Source organism: Dama dama, chromosome 1 (assembly GCF_033118175.1).
Source record: "Dama dama isolate Ldn47 chromosome 1, ASM3311817v1, whole genome shotgun sequence".
Taxonomy (NCBI): Eukaryota; Metazoa; Chordata; class Mammalia; order Artiodactyla; family Cervidae; genus Dama; species Dama dama.
Genome location: NC_083681.1, coordinates 18,822,529 through 18,836,916, shown reverse-complemented (window position 1 = coordinate 18,836,916; position 14,388 = coordinate 18,822,529). Strand labels below are relative to the sequence as shown.

The 14,388-nt window shown below is 37.7% G+C and overlaps 1 protein-coding gene across 1 annotated transcript in view; it reads right to left on the bottom strand.

Moving 5' to 3' along the window:
- Positions 1–1,663: 1,663 nt before the first annotated feature.
- Positions 1,664–14,388, bottom strand: part of RAB39A (RAB39A, member RAS oncogene family) — a 34,960-nt gene continuing 22,235 nt past the window's right edge. Inside the window, exon 2 of the mRNA XM_061144147.1 lies at positions 1,664–6,974. Within this exon, the coding sequence (XP_061000130.1) occupies positions 6,548–6,974 (427 nt within the window). The 3' untranslated portion in view covers positions 1,664–6,547. The remainder of the gene's footprint in view (positions 6,975–14,388) is intronic.

Below are 14,388 nucleotides of genomic sequence, written 5' to 3'. Positions count from 1 at the left end.
TTTTCACTTTCATGCGTTGAAGGCAATGGCAGCCCACTCCAGTGTTCTTGCCTGGAGAATCCTAGGGACGGCGGAACCTGGTGGGCTGCCATCCATGGGGTCGCACAGAGTTGGACACGACTGAAGTGACTTAGCAACAGCAGCTAGTATCCATTACATAATGGGAACACTTCTGTTAAAATGTGTGTGTGTTTGTTGCTCAGTCAAGTCTGTCTGACTGTTTGCGACCCCATAGCCCTCCAGGCTCCTCTGTCCATGGAACTCTCCAGACAGGAATACTGGAGTGGGCTGCCATTTCCTTCTCCAGGGCATCTTCCTTACCCAGGGATCAAACCCAGGTTTCCTGCATTGCTGGCGGATTCTTTACAGTCTGAGCCATCGGGAAGCCCAAAATGATGGTACTACCTTAGAAATATTATGCTATTTGAAATAAGTCAATCATCAAAGACCACATATTACACTATTCCATTTATATGAAATGGGCAATATAGACAAACATAGGGACACAAAGTAGATTAGTGTTTGTTTAGGACTCTGATAGTGTGGGGTGGGGAGGATATTGGGAGTGACAGTTAGACAGTACAGAATTTCCTTTTTCAGGTGACACAAATGTTCTGAAACTGATTTCAGTGATGACTGCACAACTTTGAGTGTACTAAAAACCATTTAACTGTACATCTTATGTGGGTTTTGTATGCAAACTATGTCAATAAAGCTGTTGCCAAAATACCTTTTAAAAAACAATGCCGATAACCATTTTACATATAACTAAGAAGTCCAATCCTTTGACCTACAGTTCTTAGCACATAGCGCATGTGCACTAACTGTTACTGGTGACGATTTCCCAGAATTGCTATAGAGACAGGATGGCCTATGCTCATTCAAGCACCTGTCCATCTGGTCAGATGCTGCTAGGGATCGCCAATAATCCATGTTAAAGTGTTCTTCCCTGACTTCAAGAATCAGACCAGTAAGATAGCCATTATTAACAATCAGTTCCTGGCACATCACAGGGATTAAAACTGGCTTCATGGCAAGTTTGTAGTTAAAAGAATTATCCTAAAAATAAAATAAAAATTATAGATGACATTTATCAAGTGCTTACTATGTGCCAATCATTGTTGTAAATATTTTACATGTGTAACTGTTTATGCATGCTGAAGTTAAGAAAATTTTGTGTGGCTTAACAGCTCAATTCAAAATCTAGTAAGTTCCTACCATGTGTGAGGCTGAGGCATGACAAAGATGAACCAACTATAAAAAAGTCACAAATTCTGAAATATCTGTTAAAGCAAGGTAGATGATCATGTTCTCTTTTCTGCAATTCTGAAATCCAAAAAGCTCTGAAAATCTGAAATTCTTTTGATAATTCATTTGGCAGCAAAAATTTGACCTGATCTGGTTATTGATAAACTTGTCTTTTTAGTGTGAATATTCATACATTTTGCTGCATATATGTTAATGCTTGATTATACTGTTCTGCCCCACACTCCACCAAGGTATTATGTAATATATAAGAGATTTCAGATCTCGAATTCTTATTCATACCTCACTTGTGAATAAATACACACATGTATTTAGTAGTTTCTGCTTCAAAAGCACTGCTAAAGATGGCGCACTAAAAACAGATAATGTAACAATCATGTGACAATGAGTTCTCATTCTCATTCCTTTTATTCATTATTTAAAATCAAATAACATACTTCAAGAACTTTATGCCATATCTTTCTTCCATTTGCTGTCATTCTGAAAAAAACTGCAAGAGAAATTGTAGCAAAACATGTTTGTTCCTCCATGGAATATATAAACTAAAACTAAATATACGGATCCCATATTAAATAGGATTAACTCAGCATAATAATCATCAATTAATAGTCACTGATTGCCACATAGATAATGTTTTAGGCACTATTTAAAAAATGATGAAAAATTTACCGAGACATAACAACAAGGAACACCAGTTTTTTAATATCTTTAAATTTTTTCTTTTATATTTATTCTATATCATAATGATGTGAATTAGATTGTATAGTAATTGATTAGATTGTCACAGCTCATCACTCACACGTTATTAAGATTTTGGAAATACCAAGTCATGTAGCAGTTCACTCAGGTTCAGTAGAACAGTTTTTAAGTTATTTTAATCAGTTGCTTGGGAAAGTTTAGTGAGAAAACTGGAATTAAGAAAGATTTTGAAGCAGAAATGGTTGTTTATCAGCTGTGGAATATCCAAAAGTAGGTTCTGATTGGGAATGCATTCTACTATTTTAAAATACTAAGAATCTAACTTTAAAGCCTTCATAGTCTTTCACTGTTTTTTTCTTAATGATTTCCTTTGCATTTCCAACTGAATCTCTCCAGGCAGTTACAGGGCAAAAAAATGAGTTAGCTTATCAAACAGATCTTTAGTCTTTTGAATGCTTCTATGTCGTAACTAAGGAAATAGAGTACACTCTTTTAAGCTGTAGAACGACCTAAGAAAGAATTGTAGAATTTTATTTGAGCCGAATTTGAGAAATAAAACCTGGGAAGAGTATCTCAGAAAACTCTGAGAACTATTCCACCTGTTAAAGTCAAGGCACAGTTTATAAAAGTTTTTTGAGACAGAAGGCTGTACATCAAATGACTTATTAGTGACAGTTTACATAATCCAGGTCTAAGTGTCATCGTGGTGGGTTATGTGATCCTTTACAAGACCAAGAAAGAATGTTACCTTCCAAGGAGTTGTCTTTTTGATACTAGGCCAATGGTGCTCTGAATGATTGAGCAGGTATTCCTGCTGAGAGAGATTTGGTTGATGCACAGTGGGGGAGAGAGGAGGCCAAGGGGCAGAGAAGAATTCTTTTGTTTAAATATTTCTTATCTTGCCATAATTGTGAATTTTATTTCACAAAGTCAAAGGACACCGTGTTCTTCTTTTCATAATTTCATTTACGTATTTATTTTTGGCTGGCTAGGTCCTCATTACCATGCATGAAGCCTTCTCTAGTCACGGTGAGCAGGGGCTACTCTCTAGCTGCTGTGTGCAGGCTTCTCATTTTGGTGGCTTTCTTGTGGGGCACCAGCTCTAGGACGTAAGGGCTTCAGAAGTTGAGGAGCTTGTGCTCAGTGACTACGGCTCGCGGGTTCTAGAGCATGGGTTCAGTAGTTGTGGCACATGGGCTTACCTGCCCTGCGGCATGTGGGATCCTCCCCGATCAGGGATGGAACCCGTGTCCCCTGCACTGCAAGGGAGACTTTTTTTTTTTTTTTCATTTATTTTTATTAGTTGGAGGCTAATTACTTTACAATATTGTAGTGGTTTTTGTTGGAGACTTTTAACCTGACTAGACCACCGAGGAAGCCTGAAGCTTGGTTCTTAATTTAACCAATGGCAATATAAAATCTGACAAAAGCAGCACTAAGATGATTTTATTAATCCATAGATTCAGTTTTTTCATGATGTAAAGTTGGATAAAAAGACTGCCAAAGTTATCTTAACAATAATAGAAATGACTGCTTTGGTTGCTACCAAACCAAACCAACTAACCAACCAACCAAACAAACTGAAACTGCTTTGAAGCTTTGGAAAACCTAAAGTAAACTCTCAGGTTTCCAGGCTCAAAAACTCTTGTTTGCTACTACCGTGTATATAAAGGCCACATTTACACACTCCACACTCCAATTACATCATCATTTTGGCTTAAGCTTACCGTTTAATGAAACATATCACTACATGCCCTGAAAGTGTTAATAATACTCAAGATGAGCAATTTCTGTCAGGGACAAATTTGTTACATGAACGGATAGTTTTCATTTCTTTTTAATCACATCTAAAATATTTAATAATTAGCTAATTATTAAATTAGCTACATTGTTCATTTTAAAGATTTTAATTTAAGTAAGGTTTAAATTAAATATTAAATTATATAATTCTAATGTAAAATCAAGTATTTTTGATTTCTAAGAACCTTAGTCAAAATATTTTGCCTGGAGCTAATATCTTTACTACATTGGCATTATTATCCATATGCTACATAATGATGTGTAAGAAAATAGGTCAGTTACTTACATGTATAGGGAGATGGGCAGATAAATAAATAAAGGTATCTGGCTAAGGTTATAAAGATACTTGGCAATCTGGTATAAGAACTCAAAAATTTCAGCTCCTCTATAATATAATGATTTAGCCCAATTTTAGACTTTGTGGATTCAGTTAGATAACATTTCCCCTTTTATTCAACACACACACACACCCTGACACAGCATGATTACAGAAAGAATACCAACCAAGATGTAAGGATTACACTTCGATGCTTGCTTCTGCTCATGTGTGATTCTGCTAAGTGTCAGCTTTATGGGGCCCTGAATTCCCATTTGTTTCTTTTGATTCCTTAATTCGATTCTAAATCTTGGAACACATCATATCCTTTGACCAAACATGAGTGCTATCCCAACATTAGTATTACAAAGGGTATCCACTGAAAGTTAAATCACATTTTATATTTTAGCTGTTTAACTTTACGAGTAGCCACAAATAACTGTACTTTAAACTACTATTAAGTATTCACTATGTGAGTTGATGCTACTTTGAACTGATGGAAAATTATAAGACTTTAAATTGTAACAATAAAAACAGACTACTTCACATTTGGGGTGACAGTATTGTCTTATCTGGCCAGTTAAAGTTTGAACTTACTCAAGTAAAATTAATCCAAGGATATCAAGAAAACATTGTCAATATATTCAAAAAAATTATAGCGATGGTATAATTTATAGTCTCTACAGGCACTATAAAAATACTTACATTAACCTAGAAAGGTACTAGTATTTAAACAATCAAAGAGGCACAAAAACCACATTCAAACATGACTTTTGATTGAATTAAGTCTTGTGGGATTTTCTTGCCTATCATTTCCACTCTAGAAGAGTGAAGTTTCAGGGTAACAGTCTACAGAAATAAATCAAACCAAGAACTGCACCAGGTCCATGAAAGCATATACCTTCTTTGCTTCTTCTGTGTGGGAGTGAAGGAAAAGAACACGGGAAAAATTCTCATCCACTGTAAAAATTCTCATCCACTGTAAATATAATAGTATGCCCATCAGCAGTTGATATTGATCTCACATTTGTATAATTCTTTCTCCATTTACAAAGCTTTTCTACATGATTCACTGGATTCCCAAAATAATTTCATGAAATACAATTAATGAGGTCATTAGCCTTGTTTTACAGATGAGAAAACTAACAGAGGTTAAGTTACTTACTCATGTATGAATACTGGAAAGCAAAGGCAAGTTTAGAACCAGGTTTTCTGATTTCTTATTAAATATTCTTTCTACTATACAAATTTGGTTTTCAAACAAATGAAGCAACTACAGTTAAATAGTAAAGACCTTATGATTCCAAAAAGCAGTTTCTTTGTGATCAAGAATGGTTTACAGAACAGAATAGAAATGTATATTATAAAATATTTGACATTGTCATAAAAATGTCCCTTCCAGGAGGGGAATTTAATCAGCAAGTTAAAAATTAGAAAACTCAAACATTATCTTGTAGCCTTAACTCATTATTTTATTTTTACTTTTACTGATGATATTTTAAAATAAAATTTGAATGCTATTTCAAACATCTAGCCAATTTTCCTTGCCCAGAAAACTATTTTCTACACTTTCCTTGTATTGAAAATGGGGAAATTTGGAAATTCACTTGAACATAAAAAGCAATTATTAAAAATATTCTACACTTACCTATATTGATAATTTTGACAATAGCTCAAGGTAGGTTGGATTTACTTTCTTTGAAAATGTCATCAGTATATAAATTCATTTTTCTTATCTGATTAAGGACAGTATACTATAAAAACAAAACATTTGCTGACAGTGATCCTTCATTTTGATTTTTACAAATATTTATAGTGAAATATTTTGCTGAGACCCTTAGATGTCTCCATAAAACATAAAATTTTCAGGAGCAATAAATCAGAGAACAAAAATTAATATAAAACTTATGTTTTCATGTTCAGGCAAAATTAAGGGCGAATATTTTAGAGAATGCTTACAAACCTGCTACCTTAAGCAAGAAATTGTTATTTTAGGCCTACTTAATAACTCTGAGATTGTTTACTTTGTAAATGAACAGTGCACTTTTAAATCCACTTTACTATTTAATATTAATTAATAGTAGAGAATGTAATTCCTGATAAAATCTTTTCAATAGAGTATATGTGTGCATAAAACATCCATTTCAAACTATCAAGAAAGACGAGTAATATTGACATATTTGGATATTATGGTCAGTTATATGCTAACAAAATGAGAATGAAGGCAATTATGTAGACACTCCAGTTTTCAGAAAATGTTGTCTGCTTTGCTTGATAATTTAGCAAAATACCAATCTGGTAGTTTAACAAGTAAGCATATTGCTCTGAATTAAATACCTTACAAAACAGCATTAGCATGGGTTTATAACTTTTTAAAATGCTTTCATCATATCATTCTGTTGTTAATGTTGGTATTTATCCTGAAATGACACCCAATCTGTTCTTAATTCTTTGGCATGTTTGAAGTCAGCAGAAGCACTCTTTCCTGGGCTTTACTGCTTCCTCAGAAGAATGCACAGTATTTGGAACAAAACCACTTTTAACCCCTTCCCAGCCATCCTGAATACAAATCTCTCCCCTTTTAATAAGTTCATATATGTCTCTTGTCAAGATAGTGAAGGATTCCTCAACATTCGTAGCATCTTTTGCTGAGGTTTCTATATACTTCATACCACAGTCTGCTGACAGTTTTTCAGCTTCTTCCCTTGTAACTTGACGTTGTGAAGCTAAATCACATTTATGTCCCACTAGCAGAAACACAATCTGAAATGGCTGTACGTGCATTTTTGCTTCTTCCAGCCAATCTTTCACGTGTTCAAAAGACCGTCGGTTAGTAATGTCAAATACTAAAAATCCACCAACCGAGTTGCGGTAATAAGATCGAGTTATTGATCTGAAAAATAAATAGAAAAAAAGGTTGTAAAAGGACAACTTGTTCTATTTCAAGCAACGTAGCACCATAACAGAATCTGAAGATACTTTAAATGTGATTTAACTAGAGTTTATAAATCAAATACGAAGTGTCTTAAGTGCACAAAAAAATTCTATGAAACTAATATGCAAGCCAGTTTCATCCACTGACAATATTAGATATTTTCAGATAGATGAATAAGCACGTATATGTCATCTCACACTCAGGATTACTTTTATTTTTAAATGTCTGATAGGATAATTATCACATTACTGTGATTATAAGTATGTACACAGAAAGTTTTGCTTCAGGGCAGAAGTTACAATGATTTTAAGAATCTTCTCCTATCATTTAGGTCAACAAGCTACTCCTTATGTCAGTCAAGGAAGAGGAAATGAGGGCCAACTTGTCAGGTCAGTTAGAGGTTTAGTCCTGGGTTAGTTATACCTGTTCAAGAAGCAGGAAGTTGTTCAGACACGGGATATGAATATGAGATGTGTGTACTAATGATTGTTTGCCTCTGCGGATCTAGTCTCTGTTCTCCTGGCCTCAGAAAGCCAACCTTTACAGAAGCTTTCTCAAACCCCTTTGCCCTCTGGGCTGCAGTGGGGTTCAGCTAGTGGGAGGGGGGCCTGCTGGAGACTGGAGGAAAGGGAGGACAGGGTATTTACCCCTCCCTTTGTCTCTGCCAGGCTGGGATTTGGTAGTGGTTGTTTTCTTCTGCTTCTGGTTGACGTTGCTGGTGGGCAGTCCCTCTCCCAAGGCGATGCCTCTCAGCAGGTTCTGGCGGTCTCATTCCCTTTCCCTACCACTTCTGGCCAGGTCATTATAGCTTCCCACTGAATGCTTCACCATTATTTGCTGGTGCCCTTGACTTGGCCCACATTTCTGGAAATAGTCATTTTCATTAAACTCGTTTCAGTTAACCTTTCAAGTGTGCCACTTGTTTCCTGACTAAATCAAGATGCAAGATGGCAAGACCATACAATTTTATATTTTTTGCCTTTATGTATGTTGTTTTCTCTACCTAGAATGTCTTCTACACTTTTCTTTGCCTAGCAAACTCCCATTCTTCTTTAGAGAGTCAGTTAAAAAATCTTATCATATAAAAAGCCTTCCATGTCACTGTCTTCCCCTCCTCTCTTAGGTATTTCTCTTAGGTATCCTCTCTTAGGTATTTCTCTAGTAATGCCATTGAACCTTTGGCATACTGCCATTATTTATCAATTTTCATAATGTATTGATTGGATTTGGTGGTATGTCTTCAGTTTAATGAAGACATACCAACAAATATGTTCCTTCTTTAGGGCTAAACATATTCCATTTATGTATCTAACAACTGTCTGACAAGTGATGGATGTACTTTAATATTTGTTATATTGGATTAATTAATCTTATTGGAGAGGGAATGTATTAAATGTTGTATGAGTCAGAGATCACATAAGTGATCTCAGCTTCCAAGTTGTCAGTGATTTTTTTTTTCGGTCAAGCCACGTGGCTTGCAGAATCTTAGTTCCCTGGTGGTGGTGGTGGTTTAGTCGTTAAGTTGTGTGTGACTCTGCAACCCCACGGACTGTGGCCGGGCCAGGATCCTCTGTCCATGGGATTTCCCAGGCAAGAATACTGGAGTGGGTGGCCATTTCCTTCTCCAGGGGATCTTCCCGACCTAGGGATTGAGCCTGTGTCTCCTGCTTGGCAGGTAGATTCTTTACCATTGAGCCACCTGGAAAGTCCTTAGTTTCCTGACCAGGGATCAAACCTGGGACTCCTGAAGTGGAAGCATGGAGTCCTAAACACTGCACTGTTAGGCAATTACCCAAGTTGTCAGTGATCTTAAGCATTTAGATCATCCTTAAGCAAGTGTTCCTGTTACTTGCCTGAGGCACCAAAGATATTTGTGAAGGGTCAGTAACTTTACATACCTTCTTTATCCTTATTGCTGAAATCATAGCTCAGTTCAGTGTCTGGATACCACAAGTACAATTTGTTGAAGAAAGATTACCTCCCCTCTGCATATCTCCTGCCTGCCCTTCTCCTTGGAATTCCTAATAGAGAGGCTCTTAAGTGACTGCTTAAAAAAACCTCTTTCAAGGACTACCGTACCACACAGTTGGAGACAGTAAGGAAAAACTCTCCCTATCATTGTGTGAGTGCTAAGTTGCTTCAGTCACGTTCAACTCTTGCAACCCTATGGATTGCAGTCCACCTGGCTCCTCTGTCCACTGGATTCCTCAGGCAAGAATACTGGGGTAGGTTGCCATACCCTTCTCCAGGGGATCTTCCAGACTCAAGGACTGAACCTGCGACTTCTGCATTTGTAGGTGGGCTCTTTACCACTAGCGTAACCTGGGAAGCACACTCCTACTATCACTGACAGGCTATAAATAATGCAGTTCATTTAAGTTGTTGCTGTTCTTTTTTACTTTTGAGGGATAATGAATTCGTTGTTGTTTTGCTACTCATCTATATACACTGGAATTTAGGCAGATGTGCAGGGCTCCCAGGTGGCGCTAGTGGTAAAGAACCCACCTGCCAATGCAGGATACCTAAGAGAGGGTTTTGATCTCTGGGTCGGGAAGATTTCCTGGAGGAGGGAATGGTTATCCACTCCAGTACTCTTGCCTGGACAATCCCATGGACAGTGGAGCCAGGCAGGTCAAGGTCCATAGCATCACAAAGAGTCGGCCACAACTGAAGCAACTTAGCACATAGTGTCTTAAGGGAAACCTAAATAAGGCTGATATTAGACTGAAAGATTTCACTTACTCAGAACCAAGTTTGTATTACTCCCCCTTCGCCAATTAATTTACTACCAGTATAATTAAAAATAATATGCCTTTTAAAAACAATTTTATTTATTTATTTTTATTATTTACTCTTGACTCCACTGGGTTTTTGTTCCTGCATGTGGCTTTCTCTAGTTGCAGCAAGTCAGGACTGGGGCGGTGCATGGGCTCCTTGTTGTGGTGGTTTATCTTGCTGCTGAGCATGGACTCTAGGGTACGTGGGCTTCAGTAGTTGGGGCATGTGGGTTCAGAAGCTGCAGCTCTTGGGCTCCAGAGCACAGGCTCAATAGTTGTGGCATGCAGGCTTAGTTGCTTTACAGCATGTGGGATCTTCCTGGATCAGGGATCGAACCCATGTCTCCTGCATGAGCATGTGGATTCTTTGAGCCACCAGGGAAGCCCAAACCAACATGATTTTGTTGTTAAAAACTCAACACTGTTCAGGATCAGGGGACACGTGCACCTGTGGCTGATTCCTGTCAATGTATGGCAAAAACCACCACAATATTGGAAAGTAATTAGCCTCCAATTAAAAAAAAATAATTAATTAAAAAAAACTCAACACTGAAATGCTTGTCTATTAGGCAGAGGCATGTCTTACACTGTAGGAAATGCTACATATTCTAGTATCTGTATTTAATTTTGAAAACATATTTGGAATACAGTTGGCAAATCATTCTATAGAATAAAATAATAGCAAAATACATGTAACATATTCTATAAAACAGAATTATTTTAATTAGTTATTAGTTGAAACTTATTAAGTTATTAATAATTATTATAATATTAATGATAATTATTATTATTATTATTATAAGTTATTAATAATTAGTTGAAATAAAAGGCCTCAATAGGAAACCTGCCTTTTTCAATATAATAACTTGATCTCCAGTTTGTATCTGGATATTAGATTGAGAATTCTGATATAGTTAGGATTCAAACTCAGAATTAGTTGTCCTAAGAGGTAGGGTTTTCCCTAAAATAATTGAGTATCCCTGCTGTCAATTATATAGGGGGAGAGACAGGCCTCAAGATGGAAAAATAGAACTTGAGAGCCAGGTCTTACAGAGATGATGAGGGGGCATCTATCTTTCTCTGGAAGTTATTCTCTTGGGTTGAGACACCTAGGTGTTCAGAATGTCTTAAAGGTGCTTTAAGGAGGCAGGGAATAAACCCTAAAAGAACTAGGTAGATAGGTCTTCCTGTAAAGAATCCAAGAATTGCAAAGAATGAAGAGTAACTTTTTTTTTTAAGCAACAACATCTTTTGCATGTTATTTTATATCTACTTCCTTCTGGGCTTTGAAAGTCTCACTGAATGAATAAATGATTTAAAGAAAGCCTGGGGAAGGTTCCACTGGACAATTACAGGCATGACATTTTAGAATACAGACATGCCCACTTTGTCAAGAGCTATCATGCTTTTGAGAAATAGTTCTTGGCTTAAAACCTGGCTTTGATAGAGATTAACAAACAACAGCCGTCTGTGCAATCTGAGTGCTCATAAAGAGCTAGGTGTTCTGACTCATAGGCAGGAACTATGACATCAAACAGAAGTCATATACATAGGCAGGAATAGGGGTGGAACCTGAGGGGACCTGGAGCAACATGGCTCACACATCCAGCATGTCTCCTTCTGCAACCTATGGCCTCAACCTCCCTCAACCTATGGCCTCGTGTGGATTTCTCTTATAATCGAAGAGGAAAAAAATTCAAGTCTGCCTTACAGATGGCTCTAAATAATATGTTGGCATCAGTCAATTCCACTCAATAGTGGAAAGGACAAATCCTTCCATTTCTTCCAAAGGAGAAATTCCTCCATAATGAGGAACTTTTACCAGAGGAAGAGATGGAGAGATGTATGTTAAGGACCTACATGAATTCATGAGCAGAGGCTAAGGGTTATGCATGCTGGAAAAAACAAAATCAGAAGATTGATAATAAGGATGTTTGGGATGTGTGGATGGGTCTTGAGTATGCAAATACTGTATCCAATGAGAATACTTACCAAAAGCCTCCTCTGTGAAGGAGTTTCTTAATAATCGGCTAAACAAAATGTCCTGTCTTACAGTCATCAGTCAGTATTTTTATCCTATTTTGGACTCAAAGTGATCATGCTAGCAGGCTGACTAGGCTCAACATAGACTTTCTCTTATCTCAACTTCAATAGCTTAATACCCAATTTTCTAGCAGTTAATGACATCTTGAATATGGTACCTTACCTGGGAAAACCATCACAAAAGGGACACTGATATGTTCTCACTGTAAAAGACATTTAATGTGGACTCAAGCCATGCTAGCACCACCATCCAAGAACTTGTGGAATGCCTTATACACAGTCAAGATATCTCACACTTTGCTACAGACCAAAGGTTTCAGTTCACAGAGGAAGAAATGAGCTGATTCCATAAGATTCAATGATCTTATATCACTATCACCTAGAGGCATACACCTATAAAACTGGGTTATTAAGATCCAGTTATGTTAACAGATACACACACACACATATATAAAGATGTTTAGAGAAACTTCCCTGGTGGCACAGTGGATAAGAATCTGCCTGCTAATGCAGGGGACATGGGTTCCATCTCTGGTCCAGGAAGATTCCACATGACGAGGAGCAACCAAGCCCATGTGCCACAACTACTGAACCCACGTGCGGCAACTACTGAAGCCCATGTACCTACAGCCTGTGCTCGGCAACAAGAGAAGCCACTGCAATGAGGAGCCTGTGCGCCGCAGCAAAGAGTGGCCCCTGCTTGCCACAACCAGAGAAAGCCTGGGCAAAGCAACGAAGGCCCAGCACAGCCAAAAATAAATAAAACATTCAATAAACATTACAATAACCTAAGTGGAAAAGAATCTGAAAAAGAACACACACACACCGCCCCACCCACACACACACAAAAAAACTGAATCACCTTGCTGTACACCTAAAACTAACAGAACACTGTAAATCAACATTACTTCAACTAAAAAAAAGATTCAGTTATGCTCATGCCCAGGAGTTGACACCCTGTAAAATTTTGGCATGATCCTCAGGATGTATATGTTCTAAGCTAGTGAGGAATATAGTAGGTGGTGACTTTTTCCCCATAAAAAGATGCTGTGGTATGGGAAACAAAGGGTAAAAGTGGGGTGATGGTACCTTTCACAATTACACTTAATGAGTCACTAAAATTTTTTTGTTGCTTCTAATCTCTGTGACTCTGAACTCTGCTGATATAAAGGTTTTAGCATCCAAGGGAGAAACGCTTTCACTAGAGAACCTCGTGACACTTCTATTGAATTTGTAGCTGAGACTGCCAACTGTCCATTCGGGGTTTCTTATGGCAATGGGTGAAAAGGCAAAAAAAGGTCCCCATGACAGTATCATGGGGACCACACTGGCCTCCTATGGTTCTCACCCTGGGATCTCTGGGTTCATTCCAAGCCTGGTCCCCAGCTATCCTGTCAAGGCTCTGTGACTCAGACATGCTTCCAGTAGCTTTTGTTTTTTATTAAAGTCCTCAAATTGATTTGCTGCTGGCAACCAAAGATCTGATTGACAGAGCCTACAGATAATTTGTAGGAAAGAATGATGCAAAATAAAGTTATAAACATAAACTTTCAACAGTTTTATGAAGCCAAAATTCATTCATTAAAAAACAAATTGTGGTAAACATGAGATTTACTCTCTTAACAACTTTAAAGTATACAGTATTGTTAACTATAAGCACAATGTTGTACAACAGATTCTCTACAACTTTTTCATCCTGCATGACTGATACTTCCATTCTCATTGAATAGCAACGTCTTATTTCCTACCCTCTCCCCCATGCCCAGCCCCTAACAACCACCATTCTGCTTTCTGCATTTGTGAGCCTGACTTCTGCAGATACCTCATGTAAGTGGAATCATGCAGTATTTGTCGCTCTGTGACTGGCTTATTTTGCTGCAGGAAAATGGGGAGCGAGAGGACAGTCATGTCCCAGGTCTCAGGTGAGTCCCTGAGGCAGGCCACCAAGTAAGGGTCCTTGGCGGGGAAGAATTCAAGAGCAAGCCATAGTAAAGTGAAAACAAGTTTATTCTGGCAGATACACGCTACAGAGATGAAGTGTGGGCCATCTAAAAGTCAAGAGGCCCTGATAAATGGGGTGGTTAGTTTTTATGGGCTGGGTAATTACATATGCTAACAAGTAGGAGGATTATTCCAGTTCTTTCAGGGAAGGGACAAGGATTTCCAGGAGTTGGACCACTGCCCACTTTTTGGTCTTTTTATGGTCAGTTTGGGAATTTTCATGGCCCCTGTGGGTATGTCATTTAGCATGCTACTATATAACAATAAGCATATAATGAGGCTTAAAGTCTACTGGAAGTCAAATCTTCTGCAATCTTGGGCCCAGCTGGTTTCTAACCAGTTTATGTCATCTCCTCAATGACTATGTCATTTTTTTAAAGATTGTGACCTGCCCACTTCCCTCCTGTCTCAATTTCACTTATTAATACATAATGCTCCCCAGATTCATCCATGTTGTAGCATATGACAGGGTTTCTTTTTCTTTTTTATGGCTGAATGAGTTTCAATTATATGTATATACCACGTTTCCTTTATCCATTCATCTCAAAATT